Raw genomic sequence first — 27,111 nt, forward strand, 5'->3', positions numbered from 1 at the left:
ACTTTAGAGAAGCTTTGACTTTTGTCCCCTTCGGCTAAAGTCCTGCCTTCACATTTTTCTTGGAGAGTAACGGTTTTCTCCATCCATGAAAGTTAAATGTGAGCAGTCTCTTTCTGATAGCTCAGGTATGCACCTCTTGTTGACAATATAATGACATTTTTGATGCTACATTTAGCAGTCTGCTATCAGGGTGAACATGCCTTCATGGGTAAGTTGTTTTGAGCATCTTCCACACGTAGACTATTTTTTTGTGCAGTGTAATGATTAATATCAGATTCATTTGAGACCTTTTTAAATAATTTTCCAGGCTCAGAAGCTGCTTCCGAAGGCCTCAGACAGCTCTTTCAATGTCTCTGTGGTTTTCACTCTCACCTCCAACACTTGCACATTACAGCAAGTTTCTAAAGTTTACGGCAGCTCAAACCTCTATCAAAATGCTGAGTTGTGAATTGCGATGCTTTTCACCTGATGTGAAATGCCCGTTTGATTTCACGTTTGTCTTCAGTTTTTGTTGTTTATTTGCTTGATTTTTTTCCAAGATGTCAGAAAAACATCCAGACTGTGCCTTTTTGGGAGAGTATTAACACAGTGAATCTGAATACTACAGCTCTTGTTGCCCCATTTAGCGTGCAGTTTTTTGTTGTGGTGTTGCGTTTCAAGGCTTCTGTTTTCTATGAAAAGCCCTGACGCTCATTCATCATATTGAATATTCAATAGGGTTGCTGCCCCATCCCCACACGTAAACTCACCACCAATTAGACATGCACCCCTCCCACCTCTTCATTACACTCCCCCTCTGCTCTCAGCACATGAGGAACAAACAGGGTTCTGTCTTTTGTTCATCTTTATGGTGAAAGACACAAAGCTATTTTCTCAGCCCCCAGCACGAGTCCAGCTTGACCCCAGTGGGTAGAGACTGTAGATGGTTTCGAAATTCTGTTACACAATTCTGATCAAGTCTTAGTACTTAGGCAATGTATTTCTCCTCCTTTGTAAAATGATTAAATTATTGGAAACTCAATTAATCACAAAGCTTTTAAGTTAGGTGTAGGAAGAAGGTGATCACATTTGAGAACGCCTACTTTGTTTTCTTTTTTCTAAGATGATCTGCTATCAAGAAGAAGATTTTCTGTAGTACAGTTTTTTTTTGTCTTCTTGAGTCTGGCAACACTGTTTAAGCAGAAACTGAATTTATTCGCTCTAACCCCTCCATTTACACAGTGCTGTTCATTAGTGAAACAACAATGGTTTTTTTTTTTTGTTGCGGTCCAGCTGCTTGTTTACATATCTCCAGTTATCATAGTCTCCAACGGCGGCACTTTCTCAAACCAGGTCTTATGGTGAAACATTTCGGGAACACGAATGCAGAAAGCTGACCTGCATTCATGGGCAGAGAACAACAAAAACAGTGGCGGATAGCATTGTGCTGTCTGTGATTAACACATCTTCTGATAAAAATACATTGTATGTGTCACATGAGATCTTGGTACATTGAAGACGAAGACGGGCTACTGTTTTCTTAAATTAGGTCAAAGCTAAGGGTCAAAAGCTCATGTGTGTTTCCACACCATAATAAGATCACAGTGCCACACAGTGGCTGGGCATGACAATTACAGTGGATTCAAGGAGTCTTCGCAGTTTCATCTAAATGTGGAACCTTTCCCCAATCAGCATCCGAAAATAGTTTCCAAACAGCCTTCTTGCCCAAACTTGGCCTAAAATAAAATACCACAGATGTTCCTTTGACTTAACTCTCCACGGGGGCAAATTCTGTCCAGCTGCTTCAACATCAGATTTTCTGAGCTCTTGACAGACACGTCACTTTGAACATGACAAATACCATATCTGCTAAACATCAGACTATTTGCACCATCTGGGTCAAAGTTGGCCTCGTTCTCTGTAAATACAGGCTCGCTGAGCTGCTTTGTTGGACGTAAATCACAGCTTTTAACGTCCTCGCTGACCCACTAAGAAGTGACCGCTTTGAGCCAGCAGACGCAGCGGTTGTCTGCCATACCAAGCGGCACCAACCAACGGAGACGAGTCAGGTCTCATACTAATTGAAACTGCAGGGTTTATCCCCGACATCCGTTCACTTGTTCAGTGTGTGGCCAACAGATTAAAGCGCGGGCATTAAAGTCGATTTGGTCCTCTATCACACATTTGATGTGCTGTTGTCAGGGCGCGTTGTGTTCAGCTTATCCGATGCAGAGAACCTAATGTGTGATCTGAATTTATCACGCACATCTCTTCCAGTTTGAATTTCCCGACCTCGGTTGTGTCTATAACCTAAAAGCTGCAACCGTCACTTGTTGCTGCCTTGCCTCTTGTCTTTTGCTGTACATCAGACGGACATCTTGGGTCTCTGCCTCTCTGCTGTGTCAATCAACTGTTGGGTTCTCTCCTTCTGCACGAGTGGCTTTCACGTTTTTCATAACTGTTTTGTGCCTGTAGAGCCACTGTGGTTTCATTAGTTGCGATACTGCAGCATCTTAATAGCATTAAATAGATGTGATGAGTGGAGCAGCAGCTAAATGGCCGCTGAAGTGGCTCTGTAATCGCCCCGCTCCACTCTGATGTCAATGATCATGCACACAGAGGCCGACGTCCATTAGTTTCTGCTGCTGCATCGTCACTGCAATCCTGAGTCGGATGGATCTGAGGTCAGAGCCGTGATCAAAGTGATATTTAACCGTCACCCCTACGTAGCAAAGGTTTCCTGAATGCAGACGGGTGTTTGTTCTGCCAAATGGATTTGAGGCATAAAAGGGTTTTGTTGACTATCCATATTTATTCATCTATCTATTGTTTTCCACTTCTCTTTGGGTGTAACAGGACCATGAGGGAAACACAAAAAGTTATAACGACTGTATTTGGTAAAGGATGAAAGAGAGTCGCTCATGCCAACACAACAGACACAATCCCAGCTCACATTCACTCAGTCCCACTCCACAGACTTGTCAGGCATTAAGAGGCGGTTATTTCTCTAGAGGATTTGGAAACTCTTTTATGTGCCTTCGGTTCAGGACGTGGCAGAGAAGCCCCCTGGCTGAACCAGTGTCTGTTCTTCCTTTTGCGCTTGTGTACAACAGTTCATTCTACAGATTTTTTATTTTTTTATTTTTTTTGATGTGCGATCATGTGGGACTCCAAAGCATCCTTATGTGGAGCGTGACTTAATACAGTCATATAAAGGCCAACTCAGATTAGATGAGCTGTGGCCAGCAACTCTGGCCTCCAACTTTGTTTTCTGGTGGACGGGATTACTCCACTTTAGGACAGCCTGCATTTCTGGATGCAGATATATGGAATTACACACGACGTGGATTACAAACTATGAAATATTTTGAAATATCTTCTGGAGGAAACAAAATCAATGGACCCTTAGCTGGTTGCAGTGTTTGTGGAGCCTGTGAGCCAGAACCTATCAGTCAGTTCTGTCAGCAAGTCTGCATGTTTTCCCTCTGGGTCTGGGGTCTGTCTCCACTAGTCTTTAGGTGACAGGCAATGTACAATCTGGGTAGGTCACCAGTCTATTGCAGGGCAGTACATACACACACAAAACAAGCACCCATGCATACAAATACACACACCCCTGGGCACTTTAGAGTAACCAATTAACCATAACATTTTGACCTGAATAGAATAGAAACAACCTTTACATGTGTAAAGGTTCACACAAAAAAGTTATTTTATTAGTATATAATAATAATAATAATAATAATAATAATAATAATAATAATATACTCTATAAGACTGTAACAGAAAATATTGTGCAGTTGTTAATGTTGTGAATGTTTTTATTAGTATTAATCATCACCTTCATTGGATCATTGGTCTGCTTTAATAAGTGCTGGACTCTTATCGCTAAATTCATTTTAATGTCGATGTCCTGCACATTTACAGTAATTGGTGTCTTATGTCTTAGTTATTTTCTATTAATTTAAAGTAATACTGTTTTTACAGTGCTATAAAGTTGCCTATGTGAAAAATTGAAAAATCTTTGGCTGAAAAGTATTTTATTATCCAGCAGTAAAACTCAGCGGTGATGAAAGGTTTATTAAAAACAATCTATTAGATATTGGGGTTTTTTTCTATAACGATCCTGCTTTCAGATGCAGGAAAAGGAAGAGCTACAGCTCTGAAGCATTTTTATTTTTCCTTTATTTTTTCTCTGATGGATGCAACTTTTGACTCAGATATTAATGACTGTGTTTGTACATGTATCCTGCTCACTCTAATTTTATTTTATTTTTTTTCTCCGAAGAGTTTTTGCGGCGCTAGTGGCTCGTATTTTTTCCACAGTAGGCAGACAGGAAGGTAGGGTGAGGAGAGGGGGGAAGACATGCGGCAAAGGTCGTCGGGACCGGGAGTCGAACCCGCGACGTCCGCGTCGAGGACTAAGGCCTCCAAACGTGGGGCGTGCTAACCCCCTGTGCCACCACAGCACGCCCCCTCACTCTAATTTTAATGCAGTTGTGTTTTTGTTTTCTTGTTTCGGGGCCACCCGATCCTCCACGGGGCATACATTTTTAATCATCCAGGAAAGACGAGATGGACCTTGTGCTTTTTGTGGCTGGTCAGGTGTTGTACAGCAGCCTCTGACATGACCAATCTTCCAGTGCCCACCTACCCAAATACCTAGTGGTCCTACGTATGGTGAATAATATAAAAAAAAGCACACTAGGCTTCTGCTGTTCTGTCATTTTTAACAGTGAATCAAAAATAAAATAATTTAAGATTTTGTTAGAATTCAACAGGTTTTCCTTGGATATAAAGAGAATTGAATAATAATAATAAAAAAGAATTCACTAAAACATACAAATATTTGTAGAATAGTTTCAATCAGACAAAGTTATTAAGCTTTTTGGGGTCGACCTCTACTAGGCAGTGCTACATTGCATATAAAAGGCCAAACTTTCTTTCCTATTCCTACTAAAATGGGAAAGAAATTCCCATTTTCTGGCAAAAAAATGGCTCAGTCAGACCGAACTGAGTGATTTTAATTCTTGGCAGATTCTCAGTTTTATGGACTTTCACTGCTCCGTTCTAATCCATGACTATCCTGGGATCTAAGCCATTCCCATGTAGCTTTGACTGTACGAAACCTCTGACCCAGTCTCAAGTCTTCAGAACCCTCTAACACGATTCCATCCAGGATTGTCCTCTATTTCGCTTAATCCGTCTTTCCATCGGCTGTATTGAATTTCCCTGTCCCCGCTGGAAGAAGAAGATCCCCACAGCATGATGATGCCATTTGCCACGTTTCATACCGGAGGTGCATTTTTTTAGGGCAATGTGCATTGTTAGATTTCCTCCACACCTCTCTTTCAACACCAGATTACTTTTTTTCCAATCTTCGTTAAAGGATCACCGGGAGATCCCGATTAAAAAAAATGTTTGCCACACTTTTCAGATGTCAACTCCTGTCTAATTTTGAAAACCTTGTATCCTTTTTCTTCCACTTGAACTATGCGGTGTGAGGTTATCACATAAACACACAGACGTTTGTTGTTGAAGCTTGAGAAAACGTTAAAGAGTTCATGGGGTGTGTGAATACTCTTGCAAGAAAAAATAAGAAGTGGTCCTCTGCTGCAACTTAAATATTATTTTACTTCTTATCCCAACATATATATTTCCTTTTGACCATTTGATTTAGGACAGTTCATGTATCTCGCTTGCCGTTGGCTAGTAGGTTGGTTGTTAGTGGGAACCATGGCACTGAGTCGAATTGTGCAATAGCTAGAAATCAGCTTTCAGGTAAAATAAAAGAAAAAGAAATAAGATAAGATTAAAAAAAAACAAGCCTGTCACAAAAGCACCAATTAAAGTAAACAGCCTTTGCTCATTTTTTTTGATGAAACAGATCAGACACATTGAGTTTTAATTACATTTCTGCCAGCACTTTTTGTTCATTTTAAAACATCGACTTACATAAATAATCTATCTGCGCTGAATAAAAATCAATCTGACGTGGTAAAAAAAAAAAATCTTCAGATGAAGATAGAGAAATGATGTGTCTCAAGATGACAGACGAGCTGACCTTGATGGGACTCTAAATTCCCCTGTTCTCACATTCGTCCCAATGCAGGGGACGTTTCGCTCGGTTTCTCTCTTTTCTCACATTCTCCTCCTCCCATCTGAGCATCTTCATAGCTGTCAATCTCTGTCTGTTATTGCCGTCATCAGCAAATGCCTCCTTCCCTCAGAATCCAGACACTCTCTTCAGCACCTGTCAGCTCCCAAGCTTGGGTGTGTGTGCGTGTGTGTGTGGGTGGTCACAGGTAGAGGTAATGAAATGCAAATGTGCTGAGCTGTTGCACCAGAACGGACCCTGTTTGCGTGTGTGTGTTTGTGGGGAACGGGGAAGTAGTTAATCCACTGTGAGCGTTTGTTGGGCTCGTGCTGCAGCACCATTTCTCCTGGGTTTTCCTGCCTCCCGTTGCCCCGGGCCGCGTCCCACTGTCTGGAAGGCGACAGCCTTGGCACCAATACAGCAAAGACCCAGTTTAATACCATCAGAGGCTATTTGCAGGGAACGGGCGCCATGCCGCGTCTTCTTAGGCAGGGACTCAGACAACCCTGGAGCAAATTACTCCTGGCCTCATCCAGTCCTGAGCCGCTCTCTCTGTTATTTTTTTTTCTTTTCATTTTCTTTATTTTCTCTCTTATTGCTCGTTTCACTCTTCAATAGCCTCACTGTCTCCTGCTCCTCCAGTTCATGAGTCGAATGAGCCATTTTGTTTCTCTGCCTGTCCCTCTGGATTTTGCCTGCCCCTTATTTACTGCTGCTCAGTTTTTTTTTTTTTAATTCGTAGTCCACCTTCTCTCCATCTCATCTCTTATCTCTTTTGCATATTTGTTTCTCTTGCCGTTTCTCTCTCTGCTGAACAGCTTTATCCTCCGGCTCATCGTCGTCCATCAGAGGAACCCTGCCGCCGCATCACTTCACGGCTGAGCAGAGATGCTCGTCAGCAAAGCTTCGACCTCTGTCATGATTCAGCATGTATAAATAGTTAATAAAATGAAAAATGTAGCACTTTGAACCATCAGAACAGCATTTTAAACTCGAATCAGACTGTATTTCCTTCAGAAGACATGCACGGTTCACAATTCCCCTTTTATTAATGACATTTACATAAATGTAAATACTCTCCTCCAAGAATGGAGTTTCCTGTATGTGTGTAAAGACGTAGAGCGGCTCTTCTCTGAAATCAAGCTGCCCAGGATTCTGCTGCAGCAACATCCACAGGCACCAATAAACCGGTGCCTCATGACTAAAATCAATCTCTTCTAGACTGTGAAGCCTTGAGATAAAATAAAGAAGCCGGTCTGTTCAAGAGCAACTGCATTCAACATTTTTGCTGTTGGAAGCTTTGTGAACTGGGAATATTGTGTATTTTGGAATTGAAGTGTGTTGCAGTCCTATTATTTTTACAAAGACCTGTTGCCATGAGACCATTTCTCCCATTTTGTCACATTTCAACCTCAACGTTTCACCTATTCTTATTGTAATTGTGTGTGACAGAGCAACACAAATTGGCACATAATTGTGTATTGTCGTTCAATCTGAAAAAGTGTCACGTTTGTGTTCAGCCCCCTTTTACTCTGATGCTCTAAATAAAATCCAGTGCAACAAGCCTTGCGAAGTAAATCATAAGCAGAAGTTCTGTTTGAAGTTTGCCGCAGGTTATCCAGAGGGAACCTCGAAGAAATTTGTTAAAGGCTGCAAAAAATGAGACTGAGGACAACAACATTAAGCCTACAATCAGAGCTACAGTAGAACAGGTTAGATCAAACCATGAAGAGCAGACAGACCTAACTCCATCAGAGAGTGGTAACTCTTAAAAAATGATGTTCTCTGACTGAATTCAGCTTCTTCCTGTGAAGATTTGGCAACAATTTTGGTGTTTTGATGTGCAAAGCCAGTAGGAACGAACCGCAAAAGGATTTCTAGTTGTAATCGTAACAAAGCTGGTCCTCCAAAAGATTGACCTGCAGGACCTGAGAGCATAAACACGCTTTTCCGATTTGTATGTGTCATTTCTTTGAAAGCATTTTTCCATTGTAATGTGAAAAATGTCAAGTTGTATGAGTACTGTTGTTAGGTACTGTACATGTGTATTCAAGCAAAGGAACACAAAGAGGTGCAGGGCTAAAATTGTAGCTTTCTAGACGTCTGCCGTGCCACAGCAGCTCCAGTAACAAGCTGGTCTGTTCAAGTGGAACTGCTGAGCTCAGCTGCCATATTTGCAGTTGAAGCTTTTTGCAGCTATAAACAGCATGTGGATTTTCGAGGATTTTTGGAGTTGGGAGCGTTGATCCATGTGTTGTGTATGAAAATAATGTAAACCTTGTCAAATAGAAAGGGGAGGCGGAAATTTCTCAATAAAATGTTTTTCTTCCAATGAGATGCAAAGTGTAACATATGATTTTTATTGTTTTATTTCTGGAATAAAGATATGAAGAACAATAATAAAATAATATAATAGTAATACAAAAAGAAGTTCACTTTATAGTTCCAATAAATTAAAATACAAAACACAAAAATGAGCATACATTAAGATGTACTTTGTCCCCTGTAAGGGTGATCATCTTAAGCCACAAACATATGAAGTTTCCTCACAGCCAGAAGGTTGCAGGTCTAGTTTCAGATTGAGCCTTTCTGGTTAAAGATTTTCATGTCTTGTGAAAATCTGGATATCCCCAGATTGATTGGTTCTCTCTTTAAAACCCCCCAAAAAACATGTGTGTTGGATTAATAGGTGACTCTGTATTACCCTACAGTGAGAGTGTGACATGATGACGTGTAGGGGGCTTACCGTGTTTTGAGCTGCTGACTTAGAAGTCAGATCGGCCTGTGCAAAAGTAAGTTGACCATGCAGTTCCTTGCAAAGGTATTCACACTTAAATGTGACAATTCTGTCCCAAACTCGCCTGGATTTCCTTGGGATTTAACGTGGAGTGGAATTAAACAGATATGTGTGAAGTGTGGTGGCAGCTTCATATTTTGGGAATTCCTTTTTAGGTAGCCTGTGCAGACTGGATGGTAAGAAAGATGGAGTTAAATGTAGGAGAATCAATCAAAAAATCCTTATCGGTGCTTTAAAAGTCGGAACTAAACTGGAGTGGTTTACATCGAAGCATATTCAAGAGTTATAATGGTCAAGTGCAAGTCCAGACTTGAATTCAATTGAGAAGCTGAGCTGAGACGAATATTGATGTTTATTGTTCTCCCACAAACAATCTGAATGAGCTTCAGTGGACAAAGCCACTAGATATACAACACAAGTAGAGACATATCATTTTACAGCTGTAATCTTAAATTACTGGCCCAGTAGGCTAACGTCGAATCAATTCCGCTTTTCAGACTTTTATGTATTATGTATAAAATATTCTTAAAACCATCTGAGCTGTTCCTTCTACTTAATTCATAATCAGTACTTTGTGTTGTTTGTGGTTGTAATGTGGCAAAATGTGGAAAACCTAAAGGGGCATGAAGACTTTTGCAACGGAATATATGTCAATCTCTGGGTAGTCATAAAAGCTAAGCTGAACAAGAACTAATAGAACTATACTGCACAAATAATTACCTTCTGAAAATGGGTTAGTGTTTGGATACAAAGTCACTTCCAAAGCTTGAAGGATTGCAGCAAGAGGACACGAATACATTAACATGTAAATGACTTTGTGTTGTGGTAAACCCTCCAAGAGACTTTTTCGGTTCAGCGGTAGAGCGGCGCGTTTAGTCGACTAAAGCCTCTTCACTAGAAACTGGATTACAGTCGAGTATTCCCAGGGAACACCCAGCTGTGCCTGAAAGTAAATGAAGCTGTGTAGATGTTTGTGGTCATCATTTCACTCGGTTAATAACAGATACCAGTGTTTAATTATACTTGCCAAAACAGTGACACGCGTAAAATTGTGCTTAGTGAACCTGTCAGATTTTGGGCCAGTAACACATGTAAAGATGGGCTGCCTTGTGTTTGTTTTTGAAATATGGGCATGATGTAAAAAAAAAAAAAAATTAAGTTATTACATGGGGAGTGTGATATATTTACTACCTATACTTACTAATATATGCATGTAATTTATCGACACTTAAAATGCTTCTCCTTTTAAGTATAGCCATTAGAAGCAAGCAGTAGACCTGAACAGTCTGCCTCACAGCTGTCCGACTAAAAGTTGCCAACTGCATGTCTGGACTGGCTCTTGTTCCTCCCCTCCCTGTGGTAATAAAGGCAGCGGGCAGCAGCATCCCCTCATACCGCCAAGGTTAAGTGCCGTCACACTGAAGCATCTCCCAAGTCAAAGTGTTACTTCCGTATTTTTTAAACCAAAAGCACTCTTTTGCTAGATTCATTTGCTGGTCAGATATCATACATGACCTGTTAAATTTGCTCCTTTTGATAGATGGGTGTCATTGTGTAACAGACAACCAACTTATATGGTATCTTAAATATGCAAAATCCTAATATATGCACACACACACACACCCAAACAGTTTTATGTCACACTTTAGTCAATGGTGTCTCACCGATGGTGTTTACTTGCTGGTATATATCCGAGAATGTGCACTATGGGTTTATATGTGTATTTTGATTTTATTGTGGAGCATGTGTTTTTACTGTTTGTAGTATATTTATTTATGGTAGTAGCTTTTATCTATCTGTCTGCCTACTGATCTATCGATCTATCGAGCTAGTTTTAATGCAGTTAAGTGCAACACTATTATTACAGATAACAATTCTTGGCTCTTATGGGTTCCTAGATGGTCTGTTTTCAATCAAATGTAAATGAGGTCATCAGTGGTTCTGTTAGACCGGTATGGTAATTGGCCCAGCTCAAGGTGAGGAAGAGAGTGTCCTTTAAAACAAAGCAGTTCCAGTCCCTCAAAACAACCAGCAGGTTCTTGTTCATTCTTGTGAGGCCGGATGTTAGTATTACGGTCGTGGCTTCTGGACAGATGGACAGTGGATTTGTATTTTTAGGAAGTGTTTTAAATCCTGTTTTAGATTTTTGAAGTTGTGATTTTTACAGCCTCGACTGACCACACTGACCATGCTGGGTCGGCTATTTCTAGGAAATTGGTCTGCGTTCGGCAGGATGGAGACGTGCTGCTAGTTACACTATCAGATGTCGTTGTCTCGTGGGTAAATACTTCCTCTTTGTTGGCGCAGTCCGAATCCCTTTCCACTTTTCAATTCTTTATTTCCCTCGCGCGTACAGTTTCATTTATCTTATCGCTCTCCGAGTCATCAGCACTTTTCTTCGTCATCCTTAGCCTTTTCTCCACATCTGTTTCTGAATGTTTTGTCCTTCCCCTCTCCCCATTTTTCTCCATCGCTGCACCCCAAACCACTTAATCTCTCCTTGCCTTCCCTCACAGATCCACCCTCCTCTGTCCTTATCTTCCTTCATGACCTCCTCTTCTCTCTCAAGTGGGCTATCCACATGGTAATGTGTTTGCAGACAGCACACAGTGACTTAGGGAGGCCATTAGGGAATGCCCTGACTGCCTATAGCGGCGATGGATGTCTATGACAGTACAAGTGCTGGTGTTAGCATTTGTCAGCAGCCTGCTTGCGTGTGCGTGTCCGCGTGTGTGTCGATGTTCATTTTAAGGTTATGGTGAGGACTGAGACCTGATGCGACACCTGTTTATGGTGACTTCTCTCCGTTAGAAGCAAATATGTGCAAATTGCTTGCTGGGCGTTTTGCTTACAGCCACCATTAGCAAGGATGTCATATTGGGATTTAAAAAAAATGTATTTTAACATTGTTTTAAAGAGTGGATTGATTATACAACAAATGACTTTAAATTCTATCTCCTACCCTTAACCCTTTAAAACAAGAATTGGGACAAGATTAAATATTTTTTTTATTTTCTACAATCCAAATATGTTCAATATTATACACAGAGACTCAAATATGTGCAGAAAACCCCACTAATACTGGTTAAATGTCCTTAATCAAGTTTCATCTCTGACACTGCCTGGATGTTTGATCATTCTTTTGACATAATTGTTGGTTTCCTTCCAGAGACTTGATTTTGAAAGTACAGAATATTTCAAAAGTGTTGAAATCATTGTCTTTCCAGAAGCCTAATCTTAGTCTTCTTTACCAATTCTAGTTCCAGATTGGATTAGTTTTTACCCATTTTTTGTGCACGTTTTAACAATATAGAGGTAAAGTTGAAGAGGTTGGAGGTAAACCTCTGTCTTCACTGTCTTATTTATTTTGTAACGAGTTGCTTTAAAAGTATGCACCAGTGGCACATGTCATGAAAAAGACCCTACACACGATGCTGCCCTCACCCTGCTTAACAGCTGTTAAAAGGAAATGTTTTCTTGACCTTTCCAAGTACTTCAAAATAAATTAATCTCTCTAATGTCAGCTATGATTGTATGTAAACTTAATACTTTCTGCTTGTTTTTAGGTGCATTTGATACCTTCTTTTGGCCTAGTATTATGTGTTGGATTGTGCTGGTGACTGCGTGTGAGACTTCATTTACATGCATGCATCTTGCTTGCATGGAAGTGTTTGTGAATGCAGGGCTGTTGATCCCATTGAATTATTGATGGCAGGGAGGTCAAGGATGTCGCTCACTCTGGATCACACAAAGGACAGAATAGAAACCAACGCTGGGAGCGGCACGCCAAGCCACTCTACTCACTGGCTGCACGCACAAGATGTTGCAGTTTGTTGCGTGTTTGCTTTGTAGTAATATTAGCCATAGATCTGCTAAAGAAAAGACATGTGGAAACATAATGTCTCGAGCCCTGCTATTTGTCAATGTTTCAGAAAACTGGCGCTCACTTGGGCTGCTTTGCCGAGCTCGCACTCCATCCTTCCTCACACATCCCAAGTAGATAAGTCAAAATTTGGCCTTCGGGTCTAATCAATGCATGTGCTGCAACATGGTGCCTTATTGATCCCCTCAGCAGCATTCTAAACAACTCTTAATGATTGACGTCACGAAGCCGTGAACGGTTGGTTAGCTCTTTGGAAAAATCCTTGTTTACATGGAGACGGCACTGTAGGGCGGTTGGCAACAATTTTAATAAAAGCGGCCGGAGTTTGTTTGGGTGCAGGCTGCTATTCGCGTCATGAACACGATCAATGACATCGCCTGGCATGTTTATCTGTCTGCTCGAACAATTTGCACAGCCATTTACTTCGATTTTCAGAATTAGGAGTCAGCTTGCTGCAAAGCACCCTGACACGCTCGAGTCAGCCGGTGCACAGCTTTGCCCCCTCTGCATCTCATCCTTCCTGTGAGCTGCGCTCCGCAACAAGCAGGAAGGATGAGATGTGAAGTGACAGCTGACTGGGGGAGAAGGACAAGTGGGATCCATCGCCCTACCATGTTCCTCTACACTTTATCTTGTTTTTTTTTTGTTTGTTTTTTTTGTAGCTGGTTAATGTTGCTGTAATGTTTCAGTGTGTTAAGAAGATGAAGTATTACAACTTTAATACAGGGTTCCTGTGAAGTCTAGGAAAGTGTGTATAAATATTAACATAATTCCAGAGATCAATCCATTTGTCTTTTAAGCTATTTTGCAGTTTAAAAATTGGCTAAGAAGTCTATTAAACAGTCATTTTTGGTCTGGAAAAGTCTGACATTTTGACATGAAAAATGTGTAGCAACTCTTTCAGTTGCATTGTTTTATTGTTCAAGCTGAAGAGATTTGTTGTGATATTCTCAACCATATATATATTTATATTCCACATGTTACATATAAAAATGCAAAAAAAGCACCGATACATATTTGTGTGACCGGTATAAATTGCCATAAATTTAACCCATGATCTGCTGCTCCCGTTCTTTCTTTCTTTTTTTCTATAGGTGTTCAACACCTACTCCAACGAGGACTATGACCGACGTAACGAGGAAGTGGATCCTGTGGCCTCCTCGGCGGAGTACGAGCTGGAGAAGAGGGTGGAGAAACTGGAACTCTTCCCCGTGGAACTGGAGAAAGGTGGGAAAGAATGTCTTAATGAGGAAACCGGTCTGTCAGTTACTCATTACACCTGAGAGACGGAAGCACCCACACACACGGGTTGTCATCGGGATGCTTTCTATTATTAACAATGTTCACGTTGCTAACATAGTGTACTAGAAATATTCCTAGTTGTTCAAGAAAAGCACAGGGATACCCCTGCATGCATGCATTTATAAAGAATGCGTCACCGGCTCCCCAGCTTCTTTTTCCACTTGTCTTGTTCTGCTGATGCATTTCCCCATGATGCAGATCATAATTGCCCAGAAACTGAGAACGTGGTAGGATTCCTCCATCGACTAACTGTTATGCAACCTGAACAGCTTGTAACTAATTCATTAAAGAAGGGGGTTGGAAGAAGTTCTCATCCAGCCAATTTCTTATTTTCCGTGAAGACGTTTGAACGTAAATGTCTCTTTCGACTCCTAACCAATTAATTATTGATGTTTAAATGCCTTCATTGGACAATATTTCCACATATCCTCCTAAATTTTTCCGGATTAGTTCCAAGCTGATTCTGTTGATGAAAAAAAAAGAAAACTTTTTGCTGAATTCCACATGAATGCATATCGAAATGAACACGTGTGTCCAGATGAAGACGGCCTTGGGATCAGTATCATCGGGATGGGTGTCGGCGCTGATGCTGGCTTGGAGAAACTGGGCATCTTCGTGAAGACCGTCATCGAGGGTGGAGCTGCCGAGAGAGACAGCAGGTGAGAGCTGTGCTCATGTTGCTAACTTTGGTGCATTGCTAAAGTATTCATGCCCCTTCAACATGTTCAGATTTTGTTCGTACTGCAAACACAAATTTCAATATATTTATTGAGACTCTATGATAGACAAGCACAGAGTGGCACATAGAAACAATTCCAGCTGTGGCCTGTTTCTACCAGTGTTGCATGTCTGTAGACTTTTTGCATAATATCACAGTTTGTATCACCGTTTTAAGTCTTGCAGATATTCTCATTTGGATAAAAGTCTGTACTTTGACTGGGCCAGTCTAAAGGGCATATATGTGAGCTAAATCATTCCATTGTAGCTCTGGCTTTACATTTAGTGTCCTCCACCTCAGTTTCTTGTCTTTTGCAGCCTTTTACAGGTTTATTCTGATTTCCCTTCATTTAGCTCCATTCAGCTTTCTGTTCCCTGCTAATATAAAACATCTCAACAGCATGATGCTGCCACCACTGTGTTTTGTTGTGGGATGTGCTGAACAGCAATGTTTTTCTTTTTTCTTTTCTTTTTGGTACATCAAGAGTTTTGCATGTTTTCTGAGATGTTCAGTTGCGGTCTCATCTGAAACTTAAAGCTGGACTCCTTGTCGCTTTTTGTTTGACAATCGCATTTCTCTACTGGCACCGTGATTTTACTCATGGATGTCGAAGTAAAGGGGGTCGGAAAACAAAAATTTTAAAAACGAAGCATATTTTTCCCCCATCACACAAATCCCAGATAACGCGTCCAAAATATTGTGGTTGCAACCCAACAAATCGTGACAAATCTCAAGCAAAGACTCTACTGAAGATCCAATTCTTGGAGAAAAAAAATCTCCCAGCTGTTGAAGAGGGTTTTTTTTGTTGTTGTTTCTGCCAGCCCTCCTCCACACTCGGTCTCTCTCTCCTGTGCACTCGGTCGCGCTCTGTCCTTGTCAGATTTATCAGCAGGGGTTCGGATTAGATCTACTGAGACACAAGGTTCTTATACGGGGATGTAGGTGTGTTTGTGCTGTAGGTATATCATTTGACAGAGATATTGCATTAGGGCGTACAGTTCCTCTTTATAAGTTTTAAACAGAATCCCCGTTCTCCCATCTTCACAGTGTGTTTCTCTTTCTATCTCTGGATGGTGCATCTGAGCGTGAACAGTGGAGAGCAAGCACTGAGCCAGGAATACAGGATATGACAGCCTCTCAGCAGGGAGGCTGTGATTTCTGCCTACAAACCGCAAGCTTCCATCCATCAGTGTGTTGATGTGGTTCCTGTTCCCTCTAAACCGATTAAAACATCGATAGGCTGGACCGCTCGCTGCTGCACGAGAGCGTGGAGCGCGCCGACGTCTGGATTCTGACGCTCTGAAGGTGTTAGTGGTGGGCGTGTTTTGTTCTGGGATTGATGTAACCCTTTAAGCAGCAGCCTCACTTGCAGTTTTCCAGAACACGACAGTGAGATTAGCTCAAAGTGCAGCAAGCAGAGAGAGAAGCCGAGCAGAGGAGAAGCTGCTTTTTTGGCGGGGAGGAAAATTTGATTTACCCTAACATGACAGTTCAGGCGACTCGGAGAAAGGAGAAAAATGGAAAGAAAAAGTGGAAAAGACAACGGGAAGGCTGTGTTCGTGCACGAATGCATTTTTGTGTTCTTGTAGATCGGAGCCTTCTTCTGACTTGACTGTGAAATCAACCGTTCTCCACTGTTTATTCGATTGAGATAACGTTGCGTTAATGTTCACTGAAAATATGTGGAACCGTTGGGAGTTTTTCTGTTTGATTACTCCTATTTTTCCAATGTGGCTGCATTGTCCATTGCTCATCAAAATACCTACATTTGCTTATGTGAAATACTGCATTCTCAAATTGTGCAGGTTCTTTGGAAAACAATCAGTTCTGTTGACTTTCTCTCGTAGTCTGTGTTTGGTAACTGGCCCATAGATTTACCTCAATGGATGGGTGGTGGTGGCTCTTGCAAACTCCTTGAACAAAAACATCTCGACCACCATTTTCAATTCACGACAAGGCCCTTGTTTTTGGTGAGATGCCAAGCTTCAAATCAAAAATTTCAAGGTCAAACTTTGACACTTATTGCCAGCAGGGATGATTTTCTGTCACCCAATCATTGGAGTGTGTTGTGTGACGCCACTAGCTCTCCTAATCACACCCTACCACTGCCCTAACTGAAGGGGGCCCAGGATTGGTGTGATAAGGGCCACTTTTATAGTGGAAACAGACAAAATTGCACCAACCTGTGCCGAACCGCTCAGGAAAGGAGGTGCAATATTGCTCAAGACCTGTTCAGTTTCTCAGAAGTGTAAAGAAAGGGATTTTACAGACTGGTTCTGACTCCTGCTGCCTCCTTAAATCTACCAGGGGAAAGTGAAAAATGGAGGATGAATCCAACAATGAGCATGTCTCAGCTTTCAGAACCAGAACCGTCACAATCGAACTGAAAAAGAGGTCCTCACTTTGATCTAACAGGTTCGTCCTTCAGACGACATCTGCATAAAATGAAAATGTTATTTTGATTAGCAGTGTAGTCTGGCGAGGTGATTTCGAAGGAGACTGGAAAAAAGATAAGTTGTGTTTTGTGCACTGCATTAGAATACACATGTTTAAATCACAGTAAGATTCAGCGCATATCAGTAGTTTGGCCTCATTAATTGGACGGGACTGACGTCACAATTTATCTGATAATTAGCATTGTGCCTCAACTCAGAATAATTATTTATTATTTATTATTATTTTTTACTATCACTTTATTTACCGTCTTATGTTTTTTTTTTACTGCTGTATTTTTTTTGACAGTTCGATACAAAGCAGCCTCAGCTGCACAAAGTCACAGAGGTATTTCTTTAGAACAGGAAAGTAAAAAGAAAGGGAATAAAAGTGTCTGAGCCTCTCAAAGACACGTCTGCCTGCAGAACCTTTGGGTTTCTTTACCTCCATATGACACGGCTCAGCTGGACACTGTAGCTGTCACAGTCATACTAAATCCCTGTCGTTAGCTGCTGTATTCTCGGTGGACTTATGTGACAGACTTGGAGAGAAACTGAAAACCCACAGTAGTGGACACATGCCAAAGAAAATATTTCCTTGTTTTTATCTTATTATTATTGTTGAATGAACTTGCAGCAAAACTTTAAAGGAGTTTGCTGTGTTTTAGTCTGAAAGGACATCTCAGCTTTACTCTAAAATTAATATTTCATGACTTTATGATGTTATGAAATACTTTAACCAATTGGCATAATTGGTTAAAGTACACATTATCGCATTACATATAATGTTTGCCTCCATTTCTGTTGGTAGATTAAAAGAAATCAAATCAAGAAGCCCTTAGTAACTATTTAATAAAACAAACAAAACACACTCGGATTGATATGATAATGAGGACCCATTCAGTAAGAGTTTCTTTGTTGCATAAGAAAAAATTATGTTCACTACCTTTCAGGCACTGAGGATTTCTAATAATAGTTTTCAAAAAAGAAATACTTTCAAGTAAACTGAATAGTTACCAAGACTATTCATTAAAAAGACTTTCCTTGCAACTTCCCTGGCACTAGATTCTTTTTTTTTTAAATCTATAGTTCAGTTTCAGGTCAAGGAATTTTGTAAGCTTTAATTTTTATTTTTTTATGTACTATGTAGCCCAAGGCGAAAGACTGCCTGGCCTCTGCATCCTTGTTATCCTCCGTAGCTTGCTTTTTTTTCCCTTTTTTTGCCTCATCTTTTCCGTCTCCTGATTTTGCAGGAATCAGAAGTTCCCTTTGTGAACGTTTTCTGAAGCAGCCGTGTTGCACTTTATAAAATGATTTGAACATGTATGACATGGGTCAGTGAACATGAAATTAATGAGAGAAAATTCGGTAAACTTCTCAGGCTCATTTCATCGTAGCCCGGTGTTGCCTGATGCCTCTGCTTGTGCCTGTCAGGATCAAGGTGAATGACCAGATTGTGGAAGTGGATGGGACCAGTCTGGTGGGTGTGACCCAAAGCTTTGCTGCTTCAGTCCTGAGGAACACGTCAGGAGTCGTTCGGTAAGAAAAACTCACTTCCAAATAAATTTGGTTCTTGTGAACTTATGTTAAGTCTAAAACATAAATTTTAGACTTAACATATACAACATACAATCCATGCTTTAACTATGGGGGAAAAAATGCAACATATAAACAACAAAAAAAATCAATTCATGTAATGCCTGAATACCCCTAAAACAAATAGGAGAATGAGCTCTTATAAACATTAACAGGGAGTCCAAATTTAAATTTGTTGTGCATTTTCTCTTTTCCAAACTGTCAAAGTTATACTAATGGGCTCATGAACTTGCATACACCCTTATCGATTGTTGGTGAAATGTCATGTAGGAAGTTAAAGAGAGAATACGCACTTTTCATAATGAGAGCAATATCATAGAATATTTCTGGTTGAGTATCTGGCCAATCTTATTGCTAAAACTTCACAAACCGATTGTTTTCCTGGCAGTTTTTAACTATATTTCAGAAATTGGCTGAGGTCAGACTTGATTCAAAATCTTATGGTGTGCCTCATTGCTCATTAGGTACATGCCTTAAAGCCTGAATCAACCATAGCTACCTTAGAAAACACGCGTTTTTCAGAAGCATAAAAAAAATCTGAAAAATAAAAATTACTATCTATCCGAAAAATGTGAACAGAAACTTAAAAAAGCGCTTTTTGTTGTTGTGCAAGCAAAATTCAGTGATGAAGAGACTAGGGGAAAACTTCACTTAATGATATATCTGTGACTAGTCTATTTTCATGTTTAATAAAAGAAAATGGCAGCCTGCTTTGATTCAACAAGACACATTTAGATTTGAAATGTTTTAAAATTGCCCTCGACCAGCAGGCGTCTGAACGCTGCAGCTCTGAATTCCTTTAGCCCTGCTGTCATGGTGCAGAAATCACAAAGCCGCCCCTCAAGTCGCCATACTCGCTGTGAAAAACACACACACACACACCCCCACACACCCCAACACTCAAAGCATGGCAGGAAGGCTTTGATTTGAAAAGCTCAAGCTGTCCTTGGCAACAGTCTGCCATACCAGCCTCCATCTGATTCTTGTTTTTTATTCTCCTTTGGTTTGCTTAGTGTTTTTTCAACATTCACTGTGGTTTCTAACCTCCTCTCCTCTCATTTCTTTTGTCTCTTTGACTCAAACGTCCAAAGAAAAGTCCGACACACCGTTTTTGCAGGTCATAGTTGAAGACTTCTAGTATGCTTTATGATTCATACAAAGATTTTTCTCACTTTAAACTGTAGATGCACTAACATCTGGAGAGCTGTCTGTGTCGCGGTTAAATAACCAATAAATTGATCGGGTTTTGACCTCTATTTATGTTCTAATAAGGCAGAAATGTCAAAAGATGGATTATGTTGTGGAAATGCAGCCCTGATAGAAAACCTGAAGACATGTCCACTAGTGTCACAACACACTGCTGTCCCAGCAGATGCTGTTTGCTGAACTAATATTGACAGTGGAGTTTTTCCACACAGCAGGATGTGTGGGGGTGTGTGTCGGTGATGCAGCCTTGAAAAGGTTAACATCTATCATCTGCCCATCTACCCTGGCCACACAAATGAAGAGATTAATAAGTGAAGAACTAAAAAGCATGCAAATGTTCAAACTGTAACTCAGAGTTCCTCCGTCACTCAAGCAGCAAATTGTGATATTTAAAACCAGAATGTAGATGTTACGTTGACAAGTTAGAGCAGGTTATTTCTGTCTCTCACTCCCCTGTGTTATTTCTGACCAGATTCGACTCTTGCTGCCACCTCCTCACTCGCACTCAATATTCAATCTTCCTCCATCACATCTCACTCACTCACTCCTCCTCCTCGGTAATGCTTCCCTCACGTTGTCTGATCACCAGAGGTTTCGTGGCCAACTGTCCCAGATTTTCCTTTTTAGCTAAATGTAACCCAGATTTTTAGCAGCGAATCATCCAGGTATTAGACAGAGCCTCTCCTTGCTTCATTGATTACAACTAAAACGTAGTTTAAATGTGGTTGCAAAACAGGTGGCATTTCTAACAGAAAGTGGTTGTAATAAAATGCACAACTGCACGCTGCAGAGGAAGAAATTTTTTCTGGTTTTGTTTTTTTGAAACTGTTTTCAATCCTGATTTTTTTATGTATGTATTTATTTATTTTTCCAGATTTAGCTCAATGAAAAAACAAAACAAAACAGGTTTCTATTAAGTATTACAAAGACCTCATGGCCTAATTGTCAACCTGGGAAAAACACATTTTTGCCAAGTTGACGTATTTTACTATATTTTGGATAATATTGAAGGAGTGCTAGACATTTATTTGAAGGAACACATCTACAGTATCTTCTCCTCAGCCAACACCATGATATTCTTTATGTTAGAGCCATCCTTGTTTTAATTGGAGTGCAGAAATAAATCATTTCTGGCAGTGTGTGCAGTTCAGCTAATCCAGCACCGTGTCTGGCTGTGTCAGAGCAGGAGGAGGCAGCTACAAACCGAGACAAACTCCACTCGCACGTGGAGAGAGGCTGTTTCCAGGTCATCTACTCCTCAGACGTCCCCTCGCTGTCCATGAAGGACCTCACTGTTCCAGTGCCCTTTGAATCACTGTAGATTTTTCTCTTTCTTCTCCATGCCCTGTCCTTCAGTTGTTCCTTCCCATGTAGATCAAGTGTGCCTCTCTGCTCTCTACCAGCCCTTAGAAATATCTGAACAAGCTCGGGGGAAATGAATTCACTTGATTGGGTCCTATCTTGAATCCACTTTCCTTTCTCCCTCTCTCACGCGCACAGATTGGACCTCGCTCACACATGCACACGGACACTTGGACCCTGCTGTCTTCAACATTTGCTTTAATTATTGGCCTATTACGTTAGCTGCAAGGACAGGAAAGAAAATTGGAGATAATGACATTTTTCGCCTGATTTGCAGAAACAACGCATGCGGTGAATCAAAAGGTTTAAGCTGAGGAACATGTGACTTCCTACAATCTGGGAGCCAAAACCCAAACTTTAGAAGGGTCGCTCTTTTTCATATTGAAGATTTGAGTAGGATATTTTTTGTGTCCCTACAGAGGCACAGTCTGTTTTTTTTTTTTTTCTTCCTTTGGTTTAAATCCCTCCAGGCTAATAGCTGGCTGCCCTGCTGTGCTGACTGGCTTTGCACATTATTATGCACATCCAGTCCCCTAGCCTTGCCCTGATACGTCAGCAAATATCGCTGTCATTGCTATTCGGCTTTGGGCCTCTGTTTCTCTCTCGTTGACTGCTGTTGTTGCCTTGCCTCCCTGTACAAAAACACAACACGATCCAGGTCACCGGCACTCGACATGCGCGTCTCCTTACATATTCACGGGAAACACTATCAGAAATTGTCGAATGTATCTCTAGTGTTTCCTTGTTTAGCTAAAAGGAGCTGAGTTACAGCTACTGATGAGGTAGATCAAACTCAACTTAGATAATATTTATCCCCTATATGACAGTATTTCAAGATCACATTTTCCGTTTTGTTTTGCTTGTATTTTTTGCTCTAAATTCTTACATAATCAAGATAAAATCTAAAACAATAATCCACACCTGCCTATCGTGACATCACACAAGGTATATGGTATGGTTATTTTGAAATGTATAATTTTCTTGTTTGTTCTTTTTAGAGAACCAACATTATATTATATTATATTATATTATATTATATTATATTATATTATATTATATTATATTATATTATATTATATTATATTATATTATATTATATTATATGGGTGGGTATTTATTGTATCGTTTATCAATTATTGTGATAAATTTCTTTCTTATATGAAAATTTAGCTTTATTATCACAATAAATAATAAAAGTAATGACATCTAACCCTCCAAAACTGTCCATATTGTCAGAATGGTCAATGAAAACATCAATAAATATTAATTAATTTGAAAATATGGTTAAATACAGTTACCGTGGGCATTCTGGTGATACCAATCAAACTGCATTTTGTGATTGTTGTCCTAAAGAAGCCTGTTGCAAATTTTTGAAGAGCAATGTCTAACTTTGCGGCGCTATGATTGCTGTGTCGTGTTGTCACTGCCATACATTTAACAACAAGAGAAGTACTAAGTAGTTCTTATCGTCACTTTTACCGTTATCACAACATTATCACAAAATACTCTGGTAAAACCGTAAGCCCATATCTCCCATTCCATATTATATTGTATCGTATCATATTCTATTATGTTATTTAACAATGCTTGTCCATGCAGCTTTGTGATTGGCCGAGAGCGCCCAGGTCAGCAGAGTGAGGTGGCCACGCTCATCCAGCAGACCTTGGAGCAGGAGAGGAGGCAGAGAGAACTCCTGGAGCAGCAGTATGCCCACTACGACGCAGACGACGACGAGGTAATTACACATATTCTTACCCCATTGGTGTAATGTTAGCATCACATGCACACAGGACTGGGAATCCTAGTTTGGGTCCTGAAAGGCCATTTATTTTAAGTTCACACGCTCCCAACAATTCATGCAAGTGACAGTGTAATGAAAAATGAGGCTTCTGGTTGTCACTCTATGCTAATCAGCTTCTTTCCCGTGACAGCTGGCTTGAAGTATCAGCTTATTAACTCTATAAAACTGACTGACAGTGTAGGCTTTTGATGCTAACATTGAAAAACATGCTCTCTCATAGCCATGCAGACTAAGAGGATGCTCTGAGAGCTGCATCACTCAGCATTTCCCTCTAGTTCTGATGCGTAGTCACAGCACATTTTAATCCTCCAGACACTGAGCTCCTGGCATTGCAACTCATGTTATCTTTGGTTTTGAGCTAAATAGAGACAGTTATACTTTGCATCTGCATGAAATAGATCACTGGAAGAAGCAAAGATCAGTGCAAATGTAAAATGCATGCAGAAGAAAGGCTGTTGTCTAGTCGTGTTTCTGCGTAGTGTTTTATCCATGCAGTGTGAAATCTTTCATTCCCTGGTGATCGTTGCATATAAAATGGTTTTGCTTTAAGAATCTCCTTTTCAGGCTGTTGATGCTGAATTCAGCACTTCTGTAACTATAACAAGACATAAATACAAGACTGCCAAGTGTCATTAAAGCTTCATCAATTTGGCTATTAGCAGAAGGCTCACCAAGCTGTGCAGAGTCAGACTTTTGCACCTAGATTACCTCTCTTTACATGTATTTCCCCCTCTCGATATTTCATGATGTTGATGAACAATGGCTTTTAATAAAAGAAGTTCAGATTTGTATTAAAGATTTCAATCATTCCTGGCATGAAAAGATGCAGTGCCTTGCGAAAGCATCCACAGTAAAGCTTCTTCGTCGTAAAATGATGAACTTCATTTTGTTTTATTGGAATTTTATGTGATACAAAATAAAACTACAAACAGTACATTATGTATTTTTGATAGCTTTTGGCTAAGGAATAACTTACCCTCTTAACTATCATCCCCAAATAACATATAAGTTGATGATTTCAAGACGAAACCAGTGTCCTTGTGACAATTAAGAGGTTTTTAAAAGGTTAGAATAAATTGTACCTTTTACTGTATATTTACGTCACATTTACTTAAACAAAAACAATCAAAGTCAGAACCAGTTGAAAAGCTCCTTCTTCACTTAAAGTATCAGTGTCCAGAGTTTAATTCCATCGTTAGTGCGGTATATGGGAATGTAATGTAGGACGATGGCCCTGTAGCCACAAACCAATCAGACTGAGCTCTGTTTATATGAATAGAGGGGATAGGTGCAGGGAAGAGCAGGAAAAGAGACGAGGAGGCAATGTAGGTCAATATAATGAGATCACGAACCGTGCCTGTACAAGAGAAGGACAATCAGAAGGAAATTTTAGCCAACTGTGCACTACAGAGTGCACTATGTCAGGGTTTTTTAAGATTTAGGGTAACATCACTGGAAAGATTAGTCTCTGTTGGTCATCAGCCAAAAACTGAATTTAGGTTTAATGCACAACAGTCAATGCCAGTGTTCATTCATTTACAGGGTATTTTGAGAGGGACATGAAGAAACACAGTAATGGCTTACATAAATGTCAAATCCGGAGATGCATTTTAGCCATTTGAAAACATGCCCCTTCCAGACGTCACTAGTTTTACCTTCTTAGAATCTCTGCACTTGATGTAATATAAAAATCTGACATCCGTATGTGTCAAGAATAACATATCACCACTGCTAACTCAGGAAATGTTATTTCATGATTCTTTCACATTATTTTTCAAGCTTCTTTGTTTTACACCAAAGCACACTGCTAAACCGTTACGTAACAGGCATTGCAAGCGTAGCTTGTATGAAACTGAAACAGAGCTGAGTGTAGATTTAGGAAAAACCCTTTTCCATTAGCCCTCAATAAAAAAAATAAAAACTCTGGGCACATCACTGTAATGTGATGTGCTGCCCTATGGAGTTCAAAGACTAGCTACATTTATTTCTATGTCTGAAGCAGATTGCAGTTTGTAGATAGTGGCAGGTTTAACCTGCAACCTGAATTGAATTCTTGCTTATTTATAGACAAGAACCGTCCATAGCAATGTTCCTTCTTTTAGCTATCAAGTCGAGTCACAATATGGGTCACATTGTTTAGCTTTAACTATGTTACTATTTCAGTGGTTTGCTTAGTGGGGTAGAGTATTGTACCCATATTTTAGGTCAACATCACTTTACAGTTCCTTTGAAAGTTCCTAATATTCAAAAAAAACAAATAATTTCCATTTAGTTTTATATTAAATTTTCCAGTCTTTTATTGATAACAAGGGTTATGAATACATATAATAAATATAATTGGCAAAACTCAGCATCTTAAGTTGTACTTTTCACAAATTTCATTCATGCGATGGAAATCAAAAAAGACTCTTTGAACTTTAAAGGTTGCTAGCTTCTATTTTAGACTAAACGTGCAAACCAGGATGCTGTGTGCTCTCCAACAAGTTCTTTGCTTAAAGCTCAATCAATCTTCTGTCAAAGGGCCAAAGAGAGAATTGGGGTTAGTCCTATTTATGTTTGTTGTGTGTAAAGTATTTGACAGATTTTTTTTCTTCTTCTTTTCATTTCTTCTAAAGCAGACTGGGGAGTATGCCACCGATGACGAGGAAACGGGAACAACGGCGGGTGGCGAGAAGAGCATAGAGGTGTTTGATCTGCCGGAAACGGAAGAGATCTTGTCTCCTTCAGAGTTGGATGCCACTAAGCTGTACCAGAAGTTCAGAGAGGTAAACTCGCTTTAAACATCTCTGAAGAAGATGTTTGAAGAAGTGACAGGAAGCAATTAATTTTAATTCTTGTTATTGCTTTGTGGATAAATGTTAAGCCAAAGTGAATTGGTTATCGGAAGATTAAATTCAATTAAGCCACAAAAGTTAATAACACGATGCTATCCAGCACCTATTTTTTACTCTGCAGTTTTGTGCTCTTGCCAAGAGAGGCAATCTGCTTACCTTCTCAAATTTCCAGGTGGTTCATGAATGATTATAGGTGTGAATACAATGATCGCTACTAATGAGCACGTTTAGTTGGCTCTCCCAGGAAAGAACGACGTTGCTCCTCTGCACACTTTCTATCCGAGATCCAAAGACACTAGCGCTACCTCCGAAATGTAAGCTCATCTGAAAAAACTACGGCGATAAAACGGAACATTAATTTATTGTCAGGTAGCGCGTTCGCACTCTTTAGGCTGCTGAGTGGCTGGTAATATTGATTGATCACTGCACTGCTGTGGCACATTTTCCCCTTTGTGAAGTTCCACAGTGGTTATATAACACGTTTAACAAATGGCTTCAACTGCACAGCAGGCGCTGCTGAGGGGACCGAGAGGAAATAAAATAAAAACCTGCTCTCAGGGTTTTTCGCTTGTTCTTTTGAACCCCTTTACTGTATCTTTGCCCAACTCCTGCAGTGCATTGGTAATTACTTTAATCTTTTTCTGCTGAGCTTAAGTTGCAACATTTTTATTGCAGCGCCATACTTTACACCACGATTTACAAATGCTCCATTATTACTCCCAATTCTGCTTTCACCCAAATATGCAACTCTGTGCCCATCCAATGTGTTAAAGATTTATATTTTAAGATCTCCCTGCTTTTAATGTTTCACCAGCTTTTTTTCCTCCCCCCGTTCTTTCCTCTGGGATGAAACGTCAAAGTGGGAGCTGGGAGGACAGGGTCGGCCGCCTCTGCCACTCAAACCGGATCGACAGCAGAGAGCCTGCGCAGCCATGCATTTGATTATCTGACCGCCATCTCTCTCCTCTCTGACGTTTCTCACTTTTGCCCTGCTTGGACTCTCTGCAGCTCCAGATCAAGCACACAGTGACAGAGGCCGAGATCCAGAAGCTCAAAAACAAGGTAGGAGACCGAAACGTTTGTGGGCTCCGTGGAGTAAGACGC

The 27,111-nt window shown here is 40.3% G+C and overlaps 1 protein-coding gene across 6 annotated transcripts in view; it reads left to right on the plus strand.

The window, feature by feature from the left end:
• Positions 1 to 27,111, plus strand: part of ppp1r9a (protein phosphatase 1, regulatory subunit 9A) — a 52,677-nt gene that overhangs the window by 12,256 nt on the left and 13,310 nt on the right. For 5 of the 6 annotated variants that reach the window (XM_032581247.1, XM_032581246.1, XM_032581251.1 and 2 more), the window contains exons 3-8: positions 13,851 to 13,983; positions 14,597 to 14,717; positions 18,643 to 18,747; positions 22,972 to 23,107; positions 25,789 to 25,938; positions 27,016 to 27,069. In XM_032581247.1, coding sequence (XP_032437138.1) covers positions 13,851 to 13,983; positions 14,597 to 14,717; positions 18,643 to 18,747; positions 22,972 to 23,107; positions 25,789 to 25,938; positions 27,016 to 27,069 — 699 coding nt within the window. The remainder of the gene's footprint in view (positions 1 to 13,850; positions 13,984 to 14,596; positions 14,718 to 18,642; positions 18,748 to 22,971; positions 23,108 to 25,788; positions 25,939 to 27,015; positions 27,070 to 27,111) is intronic. The other variant, XM_032581250.1, reaches the window with a different exon arrangement.

This window comes from Xiphophorus hellerii, chromosome 13 (assembly GCF_003331165.1).
Source record: "Xiphophorus hellerii strain 12219 chromosome 13, Xiphophorus_hellerii-4.1, whole genome shotgun sequence".
In the NCBI taxonomy this organism is placed as follows: domain Eukaryota; kingdom Metazoa; phylum Chordata; class Actinopteri; order Cyprinodontiformes; family Poeciliidae; genus Xiphophorus; species Xiphophorus hellerii.